Here is a 13523-nt window from a genome sequence, read left to right as displayed (position 1 = left end):
ATTTACATTTATTTATACCAGTTTTTATATACCTTCGTACGTATTTTTGTCACGGTACGAACGATGGTACGAATGAATGAAGGTACGAACGAATGAATGAAGGTATATGATGTGTATATGTATCTATCTGTGTCGTATCTATCTGATGAGATATCTAATAACATATCAGATTGTTTATTTATGAAAAACCATCCTTACTTAATTGCTTCCGCGTTTCGCCAAACGCGCGATTGACATGCGTCGCGTAATTGATCTCCTCTGGTCGCTGTGCTTATCCTTGTATGTCGCCAATATTTTGCTCCATGCGAAAGCATTTGCTAAACGAAACCCCATCAGAAGACCACGTAGACAAAGCCTCCCGCTGCTACTATCCCGCGTGATCTTTGGTTTGCCCATCAGCGTTGTCGTTGGTTGCTGGCTTTCAGTTTGGATCGTCGTGTGGGAGTGCTTCCGTCAGCCTTTGTGGAGACCAACTAAAATGACATCAGCGGAAAACCTCACCGCAAGTGTCTCCCTGTGCGGTGGCGGCTTTCGTACTTGGTATCACTTGGGAATTTATTGGGGTTTGTATGAATATCTAGGTCTAGATGTGGTGCGGAGGCTCGAATTTTCTGGAGCAAGCATCGGAGCACTAGTTGCAACTGTTGCTGCCTGTGGTATTCACCCGGCAGATATCTGGGCCCATATTCCTGCCATAGCGGATGCATATCGCACTGCATTTCTTGGGCATTTCACCACAGTTGGGCAATTCTGTCGTTATTTGCTGCATGCGTTACTGCCTGAGGACGCGCACCTGAGTGTGAAGGGTCGACTACATATATCAGTATCTTCACTGCTGCCAGTGCCGCACAATATATTCCAATCTGATTTCGCTACTCGCGAGGACCTCATAGATGCTGTTATTGCTGCACAGTACATTCCGACCTGGACATTTCCCGGAATGTGCATCTACCGCAACCAACTTTGCGTTGACGGGGGAGTAACCAATAATCTGCCGGCACTGTCTAAGGATTCACTTTGCATAGGTCTAGATATAGATGACATTCATTCTTGGGATGCCGATTTGGTCCCATCGCAGCCACTTGCGCGTGTCAATACCTTCCTTCCTGCTAATGGAAATGATCTGAAACGAATGCTTGACTGCGGTAAGATGGACATAATGGCTTGGTTCGGAACCGCGCGTGGGCGTAAATTCATAAAGCAAGCTGCTCGCAACTAACAGACACATTTCCTGTGCATGACTATTTCATGAATGGTGCTTTGATAGTTCGGAGTATTTATTTTGAAGACGCAGACTTTCACTTCATCAAGACGACATGAATTACCAGCAGACAATATGAGTATCGTTTCCTGCACAAACTTGTATCTCCTGCTGTCATCGGAAACAGTCCACGACTCAGATGGATGCTGTCCTCAGAATCGGAACATGCGGCTTTTGTCGCTTTTACGAGTATACACCAGTTATGATTCATTCAGAAACGCATGGTGGTATGAACAGGTTGCCCTGCTGCTGAGCGGGACTGGCAAGGCGAAATCATTTCTATTATTTAGCTTTGGGCAGTCGACCATTTGAGCACTGAACACTTGAATTGGTACATGGCACAGTGACCACATGTTGCTTGCGACGTAAACCAGAAAACACATATCCTCGCAAAAATTGTTCAGGTACTGGCACTGCGAGAGTCATTTTCGAAGGCTGAAACTCCAGCCGCCCGGTCAGCCAGCTACTGGCGTGCCACCGCTGCACGTCGGCATGCAAATGTTTAGATACTTTCCCTTCTCCAATAGGTGGCCACAGTTTGAAGGAGTCGAAAAAAATCGACAGGCTCGACAAGAACTACGGTCGCGTATTCTAACCGGGACCTATGAGTAGTGCCCATTACCTGTGTACCCAATTCTGAGAAGCTCAGCCAGGCTTGACAAGAATTACGGTCACGTATTTTGACCGGTACCTATGAGTAGTGCCCATTACCTGCGTACCCGCTAATGTCATGTTTTTGTCGTTATAAATGTGATTAAGAACCACGTGTTGAGGTCGAGGAAGCAAGTTGGGCGCATCAGGAATCTGCGGCATGTTTAGCAGTGTGAGATGCAGATGTGGGGGACAGGCAGGTGGGTCCTTTGCAAAGTCATCCGGGCTGAATAGAATATTATTGTAGCTCTCTGTCGGGCTTGAAGGTGCAAGAAATGAGTCCAGGGAATCCAATATCTCTGGAATATATTCTTGAACCTCGAGAACATTGTTCACATTCCCCATTTCATCATACATCGCTGGCTGATCTGGAGCATATTTCCACTCCCCATCAACTATGAACTTGTACTGATAGACCCCAGGAGGTAACATCTTGACTATGGCAAACTCACGGGTGCCACTGCGGTGAAGCGCCTGGCGCGACTGCCAATTATCGAAGCTCCCTTCCACCTCAACAATGCTGCCACCCTGAGTCCAACTTATCGCAACAGGAACGAGAGTGGGTGTTTCCGGCCAGCCAAACAGATCAGACGCAAGTCCGAAGTGACCCACGGATTGGATAGCGGTTGGGACGTTCGGCACCATGGATATCTGTGGCCTAAGATTCAATAGTAAGAGGGGGCGGACACGTCAACTGATGATATCCGTGGGCCTCGATACAGACTTTCACCCACCCGTAAGACAAGGGAGCCGACGGGGTGTTCGCTTCGGGAGGGACGTTCAACGAATCTTCAAGGTGGCGTGTGCTCCCTTCACCACCGAGCGTTGCCGATGCCATGCGACGTGCCTGTTGGTTTCCCATTAATCACTTCAACCTTCAATGGTTTTCAGGCGACGAAGTGCTGCACTTCTGCACGTGGATTGGTTTTTGAAGTCAAAGACTTAAGGGATATACATGTAAAAATATGAGTAAAACCCTTAATTAATTAAGCAAAATGACTTTAAATAATCGAACTGGCTTGGGGACGGAAAAGAGTAGACTAAGTGTTAGTTTATGAATGAAGGTTAACAAGGTGCCTTTCAAGCTGACTTACCTCTTGCTCGCATGACACATTCGGTTGAGAACAGCATGTCGAGGATACGTGTGCTGACCGCGCATCATGCGGCTCCTTTACATACTTCGCGCCGGTTGGTTCGCGGCTGCTGATCTTCTCGGTAGACTGAATGTCAACCGAATCGTCAGGTTGCTTTGGTTTGTCACCTGGCAAGTTGGCGAAAATGCTTCCGAGAGCCTTTTGGAAGTCGCAGACCGTCTTGACCCCAATTCAGTTCGAATTGCTGATCGCGCTGAACCTGATTTTTTGTTTTTCGCCCAAATCGGTAGCGCTGGGCACGTCGTCAGGTGAACCTATCGATTTGGCGTCTGTGAACTCAAGCAGGACCTTCCCCCTTTCACAACGAAACGTGGCAACTAACGAAGAAGGAAGGGATGAAAACAGTGTGACGAACTCGCTCGATCTCTATTCTAACTCAGTCCTCGACATATTCTCCAAACGCTTTGATTTCTACCCCGGTAATCTGCCTTATGGCTCCATTGTTAGGAAGAAACACGGCAAATGGGCTGTGCCAAAGGTTTTCAGGTTATATCCGAGATCAGGTCCAAGCATTGGTGGAACGAAAATAACTGTCCATGGGGCTAGATTCCTATCAACCGGCCGTGAAGTTTGTCGCTTTGGTCGTGAAAGTGATAGACTAAAATACGATTTGGTTCGTGCAAATATCCTCACAGAGACCAAGCTTACATGCAAAACTCCCAAGCAAAACAAATCAGGCAGCGTTGCCGTCGCTGTATCTTTGGACGGAGTTGTATTTAGCGGCGGTACTGTGTCAGCGGTACAAGGATCTGGATCATTTATTTTTTTTACCTTCACAGACCACGTGCCCTCCGGCGAATTCAGCATTGACAATACGACCGGCCCGTTTTCCGGCGGAACCCAGATCACAGTCACGTTGAGTGCTACTAGATCAGGGAAAAATCAGGCAACACTTCGATCATACTTCAACTTTACCAAACGGGTGTATTTACGGGACATGAGAACGACCTTTTCAAACGATATTTCTCGCAGCGAAGTAAGTTATATGAATGAATCCAGAATGAACAGCTCTAACCGATATGCTCAAGTTGTCCTCGAGGGCACGCCATATGAAGTTATCTACCCTACATCAGGCACGCTGCGTGAACTTAAACTCGGCGCCGAACATTTGTCAGGCGACTTTCCTTACCGCAATTTCTCACTGGTTGACCAGAAAGCAGTAGAAAATGCGGCTATTGCCATGCAGAATGCGAGTCGCAATATGCATGGTTGCATATCATCCACACACAAAAAGACAATTGATTGTCTGTCATCACTCGAGCCACATGTCCTAGTTACTGAAAAGCGCGTCCTGGAATATACCACCAATCAAAAGAATTCATCCACTGCGACATACGGTAGATTTGAGCCTTCTACTCTTGCTAAGTGTATGTTTAGCTTTCCTGGCAAACTTTGGCCGTTCGAGACTTCTGAACACATTATATTTTCTGAAATCGTGACATCTCCCGCGAGATGGATCGGTTATAATAAAATCCAGTGCACTTCTCCACAGCGGATCAGGCCGCACCCAAATATTTCTGTACACTATTTTTCGCAGGTGCATAACCTTTCAGATGTGCATCGAAATGTCACGGTATTTGAGATGGCGGTCATTCGGATTAGCAACGACGGAATCCACTTCAGCGAGCCAGTCGGGACCTTCACGTTCAAGAACGCGATCCCGAAGATATTCAATGTATACACCGAGCAAGAATCGGGGGCTCACAAGGCTAGAGGACCTTGGAGCGGGAAAACTGAGATATATATCAACGGCACTGACTTTTTGGCCTCTGATAATCTGATGGCACGATTTGTTGTTTTAAACGAGACACGCAACAATCTAGATTTAGAACTTGTGCCTCTTTCCGTCCTTGAGCAAAGAAACGGTCAATGTTACTTCGACACAAACGAGCAAATACGATGCATTTCTCCGTCCTGGTACCCTGACGAGCAGCTGCAGAAGCAAACAGGCAGCCTGGCGCCTTGCTTCAGGACAAATGTTGAAATATCCAACGATGGTGGCAGCAGATGGTCTTCTGCAGAGGATAAGTTTCTGTATTGCCCGATCTTCGTGAGCACGTATGGCAGTAATAGCTGGGGAGAAGGCACGCCCCGATTGCCTTTCAGAGATCTGTCTCGCGCTATTCAAGCCTCGCTGTCGCGGCCACGATCGTATTTCATTCGTAAAGGAGGTGTCAGGCATTCCCGCATTTTAGGTGGAAGGCAGCACAGAGGCGTTGAAAGACGTGGATCAGGATTGGTCAGATATATCAATTTAGACCAGATATATCTAATGGATGGAATTTACCGAGATCGCATGGGGATTTATGGCCCTGAACAAAATCTCAACCTTGCAGCACATGGACGGGTTATCGAGGTATGCGTTTGTCCGTATTTTCATCTACTGTAAACTGATTTTCAACGATACTTTTTGTGCCTTACCCAGGTGATTGCTCAGAATCATGGGCGCGCTTTCATTGACTGCAGTGGGAATGATGTTGATGCGCTTCGCCCTTTTGATTTGAATGATCATCACGGTTTTGATATCGAGCAGCACGGCTCGATCTCTTTTAAGGACGTAGGTATTGTTCGATGTACAGGCTCTATTCGATGGGAGGCATTTGAAAGTCATGACAAACACGAGTTGTCCACTAAGCACTCAAAGCGCCGACGCGTAATCCCTCTTGCGATGATGACTATATGTGAAAAAGCACGCCATTTGCAATCTGATTCGATTGATGTTCTTGAGTCATATGTTGCTGTAGAGTCGGATGCTGCTGACGAAGGCACAGATGCGATACACTTTTGTCATCAAGCCGCACAATACGTCGAAAGTGACGTTGACTACATTGAATTGAGCCTCGTCAATGAAAGCGGACTTTCAGTTGCAATGCTGACGGGTACCGCAATATCAGCGTTCTCTGTAAGCAACAATCACACATCTGAAGGTGATGGGACATCCGACGCATCGAGGAGGCGACTTCTGCTGCTGCGTTCAAGTCGACTGAGACTTGATGCAATTACTTTTCTCTCAAATGCACAGCTGTCGGCGTGGATGCATCGTACACATTCAAAAGGTAATGATGAGTCGACAGCAGTAGACTCAGGTAGAAAAGTTTTCCCAGCCATTCCAGAACATACTAAGGTGCAAGGCGGGGAAGATGAACATACACAGACCTCGCATCTCGATGGGTCAAACTTTAGAAATCGATTTCAAGGATCCCGGTTACAATGACATGGGATGGATGGCCTGTTACTTTTGTAGTGTGCAATACTAGAAGGTTTTGTCGGACAAACTAAATGAAAACATCCCTCTCAGTGATTTTTCCTTCAACTTTGATTGGGCAGGCATTCCATAAGGCGCTTTGGCCTGAGAAAGACTCCGCCCGGTTTCCGGTTTGCCACAAGACAGGAGGTTTACTCACTGGGTGTATACCGCATCAACATCGTCGAGCTCAAGAAGTTTATCAATTAAATCTTGGTTTGTGTTCGCTGTGCCAGCCTCAACATCAACCTCCACCAAAGGTACCATTTTAAGTGACGTTTCGTCTGGGAAAATGGTGAAACCGGCATCTACGAGCGCACGCCTGCAGGCATTGAAATTCGACACTGCGGTCACCACGACGAAACCTTCATGACTGCTTTGAGCGGCAAAGATGTCCTCTGCACCGGCTTCCATGGCAACCTCAAGGACCTTCTCCTCTTCATCACCGCCACAGTGCAAAGTTATAACGCCCTTGCGCTCAAAGTTAAACAACACGGAGCCAGGTTCGGCCATTTTCCCTCCACCCTTATTGACAACAGTTCGAGTCTCTGCAGCTGCTCGGTTGACGTTGTCTGTGAGGACCTCGATCACAATCCCAACACCACCGTGGCCGTACGCCTCGTACGTAAGTTCAACGAAGTCTGCTTGTTTGCCGTCCGATGCCCGCTTGATATTGCGATCGATAAGTTCTTTCGGCACGTTCATCTCTTTCGCCTGGGACATAACTTTTGCCAGTTGCTGGTTCATTACTGGATCGGCACCGCCACCTTCCTTTACTGCAGCCACAATAAGCTTTCCGAACTTTCCATAGATTTTTGTTCGTTTCGCGTCTTCAGCGTTCTGCAGAAGGTAATAACCGAGAATGGATCAACACGCTGACGTTGTAAGATAGAGCTTTACTCGGTGATCAGCGGAACAAACCTTCTTCTTCGCGATTTTGGCAGCCTTGCGACCCATGGATAAGGGAGTCGCGTTGATCTTTCGACTCGGGGGTTCGGAAGCAACAAAGCGGTCAGGCAGTTTCCTGAACGCAAAGTAAAAGCGACTTGCTACTGATACTTGAGTGGCAAGCATGTAGCGTAATATCGAAGGTCAGTTAAATCTAGATAAGGACGTCGGCCAAACTTGCCGACTTGTGAAGACATCAGTTTTCAGTTGGAACCTGTTGGAACCCTACAGCGAGAGGCGTAAGTTTATTTATTGATTGGGTTCGTATTTTTATCCGTGCAAGGCGGATTTTCGGATTTTTTATTTAGTCAAAATGTTGTTTTAGACGTTTTTGCAGCTGTATGGGCAATTTCTCACCGAGGTCCTTGGCCCGAGGGCGATACCACAGGCAAATAGTTTGATCCTACCTGGTTCAAGGCGTGATTCGCGATGGTGAAAAAACGGGGTGGTTGGAAAGAGTTGGCATGCCACCAGCTTGCGCCCGCGCCGTAACCGCGAGCGTCCGAATCTTGACAAAGAGTGGTACAATGTTATGGCACCATCAGCTTCTATAAGATGCATCGAGCAGATCCTTCAGTGACGGGACGTCCTGAAACTCTCATCCACGGTCAGGAGGTGCGCGTCAACACAGGCTGGCCACACATCGATTAAGTCAGCAGCTGCGACACGGCCCATATGCGGCATATCCCATTTCTACCCATGCATGCACCAATACACGACTTGACTTTTCTTGCTGTCCTGACCAGCACGCACGGCAATCCCGTGACTTTATTAAAAATAATAATGACATAGTACGGGATGTGTCAACAGGCACCTAATTTGCTTAATAAGCAGGGCAACATATATTTTGCACAACCTTCCCTGGGTATATTTCGGTTTGTTCCGTCGCGGGAGATATCCACTAGGCATTGCCTGCGCAGGTTCGAATCCTGTCGGTGACGGTACAACTACGATCATGTCACTGTGCCCGAGCGGTTAAGGGGGTGGACTCGAAACTTCTGTATACATATCGCGCGCCACAAACCATATATACATCTATCTATGTATCAATAATAATTAATGATACTTTCTTTTCTCCGCTAATAAAGAGCAGTAAATAAAGATACATGCTTTTTCCTTGAGCCCCCAACCTCAAAATGAGTCGCAGTCGCAGTCCAAAAAATGGGCAACACCAAAAAAACGCGGTTGAATCCAATCTCTCCAGAATAAAGCCATCCGCGAAGGACCTGGAAAAATATTACCGATGGTACCCTGGGGATATCTACCTGCTGTATGGATACGACTGATATGTATGTGTTACGGTTCTTTTTGCCCCGGGGCGGGACTTGTCATCCTTTGGTTGATTCCTCCCGTACATATCCTGAAGCGCGCCACGCGCTGCCAGGAGCGGTTTTTCACATGAGCAAGATGCGCGCTCATGTAGCCGTTGACGCGCGAGTAACAAGCGGCGCGCTGTATCTTTAGGGTCCGCGCCGTGTCTTTAGTGGGTTGGGGTTGGGTTTTCAGGGTTCAGGGTTTAAACAGCCGCGAAGCGGCTCGTCGGCCACTCCCTAATGCCGGTTCCCCGCCCCGGGGCAAAGAAAAACCGTAACACAGATTTCACCGCCGTATGAAATACGAAGGTAAATATTAAAATTAAGATTTCATAAACACGTTAACGACACGCGAGTTAGCATTGCAAATCGCGTATATCTAGTGTACTTATTATTCTAACTCAGGGGTTAGTGGTCGGGATTCGTGGTAAATACCTAGTTTCTCAATATAAAAATAAATTATTAACTTATTTAATATCACACCTTCGAAGGTGAAGGTAACTATCAAATCCACAAAAAGAAATCAAATCCAGGTCTACGAAGGCATACGGGTGCATGTATGGTGTTAGAGGCGCGGAAGAACTCAAACGCTTTAACCGTCATTAGCGCGCGTGTCGTTAACCAAAAACACGCACTTCCCGTATTTCGGCGAAGAGGTAGATGCCGACAACAGACTTTCAGATCGATACAGTCTCGTCCTAACAACTTTACCACTTCGAACTACTAATTCCCACCTCACGAACCCGGGGAGGAAACATTCATGTTTATCTCACGAGAACACTTAGAGGGGAACTCCCCATCACGCGAACACGGGATAGGGGCTCGCCTAGAGGCCACCTTTCGCTGGTCATATTGTGAATTTCTGAAAGATGTCGGCATTGAACTCAAAATGTATGGTTTATAAAGTAGAAAACGTTTTGGAGGAGAAAATGATCCATAACTGTCCCTCTGTACCAGGCCGCAGTTGACTATCGCGACAGCAGTGGTATTATGCCACCGCTTCTACGCGAAGCACTCGCACGGAATTAAAGAAAATGATCGTTTTGTGAGAGCCTCATTTCAAGTTATTCATTCAGCAAAGGTTTTTATTTGAAGATCTCTCGTAGATTGTGGCAACAGCTTGCTTGTTTCTGGCTGCTAAAGTTGAGGAGACACCTAAGCCGCTGAAAGAAGTGGTTAGAGTGGCTTACCTCGTCCAACACAAAAACGAGTACGATGATGCGGTGAAACGCATCCATCAGAAGGCGCGTCTCCTATTTTGCTTTCGTCAGAACGAGTTCTGAAAGCCCCAAGACTGTAGGAACGATTTGAGGAGCACAGAGAAAAAGTGCTTCAGGCGGAGCGTCTTATACTACACACTGTTGGATTCGATTTCAATGTTGAGCACCCATACAAACACATCTTGAATATAGCCAGAGAACTCGGTCAACGCGAAGAGCAGCTGGAAATTCATCATCGCAGGGCTACTCAGGTTGCTTGGAATTTTGCAAATGACAGGTACTTAAATGGAAACGCCACCTGTAACTAATCTCATCAGGCACGTGTTGCATGAACTCTCCGCTAACGTTGCCGTGCTACAGTTTGCGAACCACGCTATGTTTGCAGTTTTGTTCTCATGATATAGCACGCGCTGCCGTTAATCTTTGTGCGACTATTGTCTTTCTTACTTCTCTTTCCTCCCGACATGTCGCTATAACCTGACAACTATGCTGTTATATTTGCCCTTCATTTGAGCCTTCAACATATTACAAGCAACGCAGCGCAACCCGCAAAAATTGTTGGACGAACGAGCATCAAAGGATGCTATATGCGAGGAAATATGCAATCAAATTATGGACCTTTACGATGAGACGAATGCATCTTTTATAGGATGAAATATTCAGGCACATCTCCGCGCCTGGTGTGCAACCTCGTGGCCTGTGATGCTTTCGATTTTGAACTACTTGGTCGTTGGAAAATGCCTCTCGTTCAATCTTTTAAGCTTCTTTTGGAGGCCAGTTGCGCCGAACGAGGGAACTTGCAGAGTGATGGTGCACGAATACATCAAGAGCTGTCATCACCTTTTTCTGGTTGAAGATTGTGATTAACGCGTCAAATCCTAGCTATAGAATGTTGTCTATGATGTTCAAACAAATCATTTTAGACCAACGCATCCACCAGACTTGCTCGTAAATTCGTGACCAAAGAGCTTGGCTGCAGTTGTTTCAACTTTAAAATGTTCTCAACAACCTGCAAGAAAATACTTGAGGGGACAATCATTTTGCTCTCTGGATTCGGGGCCTTACCTGGAGTTCTGTGGAGGTCGTATCCAACCCACAAAAGGCGGCCCAATCATTTGCTATGAGTCCCGCGGAAATAACGTCACTACCACGGTTCATGGTTCCTGCCACAAGTGGCACCTAGATTGCAAGTTGTATACTTGAGCAAAGCATGCATCAAAGTGCAGATCATTATCACCCACCTGAAGAAGCGAAGAAAGTTCATCTAGGTCTTGGATTGTAGTCTGCGGATGCACCACGCCCCCTTGATTTGTGAAGCAGCAATAACTTCCGACCAGTGTGTTCCCAGCGATTGTCTGCATAAACACAGTAAACCAAGTGTATGACTGATATGAAATGAAAGATGTGCGTCAAACCTGTCGAAACACCTCAACACCAAGCACGTCCGCCACGATCTCCTCAGTTTCTTCATCCAAATCAGGGTGGATCAGCGCAACGTAATCGTTGCAGGCGATGCAGTTTCCAAGAGCTAAGTCAAGGAGGGGCAGTCAGGTATTGTCCAGGAACTACTAAAAACCAGCGTGTGAATTGACCAACCTGATAGCCGCTCATCTACACGCTGTATGATGAGATCATCAGGCAGTGAATTTCTCATGTGAAGTAGTTCTGTAGTGTATACATTCGCAGGCTCAACGACTATTGTTGTTGAAATGAATATAAATATCACACCTTGATCCGTTACTGAATTTGGCAAGAGGAGCCCGTTTTTGTTACCTGAAGAACTGATGTTTGGAAGATGGCTCGTCGCAGTCCAGCACAGACACCAACCTACTGACATGCGTCCCACAAGACGAGTGCCTGCGATACTTGTCTTCACCACGGGTATGTCGGAAGCAAGTTCACTCTGGAAAACGCTGATGGTGCAAGATTTATTAAGTCAGGCTTATTCCGGGGAAACAGTCGTTTTATACCTGTAAAAGTTCTCAGAGCCTCCGAGGGCAGTTATGCAATAGGAATTGGTCAGATTAGCGAAGACGCCGATGTCGTTGCTGTTAGAAAGCAGAGTATGTGAGTGCACGCTATTCGTATGTTAATGATCAACGGGAGTTGACCAGACGCATGATCACACCTGTTTTCATACTGAAGACGGACAGCCATTTTGTGGTTTCGAAGGAAGCACACGTATCGTGGATATCCACAGGAACTGAGAACAGTATCACGGCAACGGGGTTACGGTCACGCTACTTGCGACAAATTGAATGCGCAGACTCGCAGTTTGCACGAAAGACACGGTGCACTCGACCGTCCGAGTTGATAGATTAATGTGAATCCTTGTTAACGATCTGCCTCGGTCCACGATCAGGCGGCGGGTAAGGCGGCGGGCGTCAAATTGATGATATGCCGAGGTTGAGTATGGTTCGTAGTTTCGTACCTTGCTTCGTAAAAGTTATTGATTGATTGATAACATTACCTTCGGTACCTTCGAACGAAGGTACAAACGAAGGTAGACTATAAAATAATAAGCAATATAAATAATAAGCAAGAGTACGTATATGTATGTAATATGATACCTTCATATTGTTGCAATCAAGTCTGATGATTGTTCTATTCTCAGGTTTGATAGCAGTCATAACCTAAACTTGATTGTATTGCGGATATGGGCCTGAGCGTTTTTTCGTTTGGACTCCCGCAAGCATCCTCTTCTAGCTAGCCTTGAGAGAGAGAGTGACTTCAACAAGATATATATAGACTCGCACCGCCTTTTATTGGAAGTTGGTGCTTGAGGCCTAAGAGTTGCAGAGACGAGTGTGTGGTTCTTTAACCTCCTCTCTGCACTCCTCTTAGCCATTTAGAAACCTGTTGTAACTCAGCAATAAGTGTCTCCTAGACCCTGGCTACAAAAATCCTCTAGCTAGCTAGTGAGAACATAGTATACGTATGATAGTAGTGCAATCTTTTACGAAGGTAGTATATATATGTAGTAGTGCAAGTTTTAATATTAAATACCTTCGTATTAATATATATTACGACTATTACATACGTATGCATGGTTATACCTTCATTCTGATTTTATATTGAGAATCTAGGTGTTACCACGCACGAATCCCGACCACAAACCCATACCTTCATCATAAAAATATTATATATATATCTATCTTCATATAATAATAACACTTTCCGTTGTCATATTATTATCTTCGTATCTTTCTTTATTTATTGGTATATATATAATAAGTTATAGAATGATGAGGTAATAATAAATAGATTGATGTATTCTAATATATATAATTTATCATCTAAATGTTATTATTACCTTGCTTCATTCGAAGGTATATGTACCTTCGAACGAATAATGAAGGTAGACTATCCATACCTTCATTATTCGAACGAATGAAGTAATAAAATAAGGTAATAATCACATACGTACGTACATAACACTTATGGTCATCCCTACCCTAATTGATTTTTTTTCGTCACTTTTCGACGATTTTTCAGCCCGTCGCGGTGCCTCGTATGTAATTTAATGGGGAAAAAGGTGACGTTATGCTCCTCTTGCGAAAAAGTTTTAGCCATGGGTCGCGGTTCCGCACACAAGGTCGCGGCACCTTCGAAATGCTGAGAAGTGAAATGACCCGGTAAACCTACGTCTCCACCCGTGGACAACACGTCCACGTCCTGAAATAATTTTCGTTTCAAGGTCTCGGGCGCTCATGAGCGCATTTGTCCGGATCA

General features: G+C 46.0%; 6 protein-coding genes across 6 annotated transcripts; 3 read left to right on the top strand and 3 right to left on the bottom strand.

Annotated features, from left to right (window-relative positions):
* Positions 1–235: 235 nt before the first annotated feature.
* MICPUN_51803 (predicted protein) lies at positions 236–1219 on the top strand (the record flags this gene model as incomplete). The annotated part of the gene is made up of 1 exon (XM_002507657.1): positions 236–1219. One exon carries the CDS (start codon positions 236–238, stop codon positions 1217–1219), a length of 984 nt encoding a protein of 327 aa, XP_002507703.1.
* Positions 1220–1371: 152 nt separating this feature from the next.
* On the bottom strand, positions 1372–2994 carry MICPUN_89788 (carbohydrate-binding module family 48 protein). The gene has a single exon (XM_002507264.1). The coding sequence runs from the start codon at positions 2555–2557 to the stop codon at positions 1907–1909; it is 651 nt and encodes a 216-aa protein (XP_002507310.1). The 5' UTR covers positions 2558–2994; the 3' UTR covers positions 1372–1906.
* Positions 2995–3190: 196 nt separating this feature from the next.
* On the top strand, positions 3191–6334 carry MICPUN_55440 (predicted protein; the record flags this gene model as incomplete). Its single annotated transcript, XM_002507656.1, has 2 exons — positions 3191–5422; positions 5492–6334. The coding sequence occupies 2 exons, from the start codon at positions 3191–3193 to the stop codon at positions 6278–6280; spliced, it is 3021 nt and encodes a 1006-aa protein (XP_002507702.1). The 3' UTR covers positions 6281–6334.
* On the bottom strand, positions 6293–7479 carry MICPUN_55439 (predicted protein). Its single transcript, XM_002507263.1, has 2 exons — positions 7232–7479; positions 6293–7150 (listed from the first exon to the last, which is right to left on the bottom strand). The coding sequence occupies exons 1-2, from the start codon at positions 7382–7384 to the stop codon at positions 6467–6469; spliced, it is 837 nt and encodes a 278-aa protein (XP_002507309.1). The 5' UTR covers positions 7385–7479; the 3' UTR covers positions 6293–6466.
* A 1852-nt stretch (positions 7480–9331) lies between these two features.
* On the top strand, positions 9332–10445 carry CYCT1 (predicted protein; the record flags this gene model as incomplete). The annotated part of the gene is made up of 6 exons (XM_002507655.1): positions 9332–9462; positions 9529–9616; positions 9678–9815; positions 9872–10068; positions 10152–10216; positions 10306–10445. The coding sequence occupies 6 exons, from the start codon at positions 9332–9334 to the stop codon at positions 10443–10445; spliced, it is 759 nt and encodes a 252-aa protein (XP_002507701.1).
* A 265-nt stretch (positions 10446–10710) lies between these two features.
* EIF6 (predicted protein) lies at positions 10711–11948 on the bottom strand (the record flags this gene model as incomplete). The annotated part of the gene is made up of 9 exons (XM_002507262.1): positions 10711–10800; positions 10857–10970; positions 11033–11146; positions 11207–11319; positions 11388–11456; positions 11520–11564; positions 11619–11704; positions 11762–11839; positions 11920–11948. The coding sequence occupies 9 exons, from the start codon at positions 11946–11948 to the stop codon at positions 10711–10713; spliced, it is 738 nt and encodes a 245-aa protein (XP_002507308.1).
* Between the last annotated feature and the right edge of the window lie 1575 nt (positions 11949–13523).

Source organism: Micromonas commoda, chromosome 1 (genome assembly GCF_000090985.2).
Source record: "Micromonas commoda chromosome 1, complete sequence".
Lineage (NCBI taxonomy): Eukaryota > Viridiplantae > Chlorophyta > Mamiellophyceae > Mamiellales > Mamiellaceae > Micromonas > Micromonas commoda.
This window is presented reverse-complemented; position numbering and strand designations above follow the sequence as displayed.

What these genes read in the sequence shown, in the direction of transcription:
- MICPUN_89788 (XM_002507264.1), bottom strand. Translation starts at nt 2,557, where the DNA reads ATGGTGCCGAACGTCCCAACCGCTATCCAATCCGTGGGTCACTTCGGA.
- MICPUN_55439 (XM_002507263.1), bottom strand. Translation starts at nt 7,384, where the DNA reads ATGCTTGCCACTCAAGTATCAGTAGCAAGTCGCTTTTACTTTGCGTTC. An exon ending in CCAAAATCGCGAAGAAGAAG is followed by an intron (nt 7,151 to 7,231) that starts GTTTGTTCCGCT and finishes TACCTTCTGCAG; the next exon opens with AACGCTGAAGACGCGAAACG.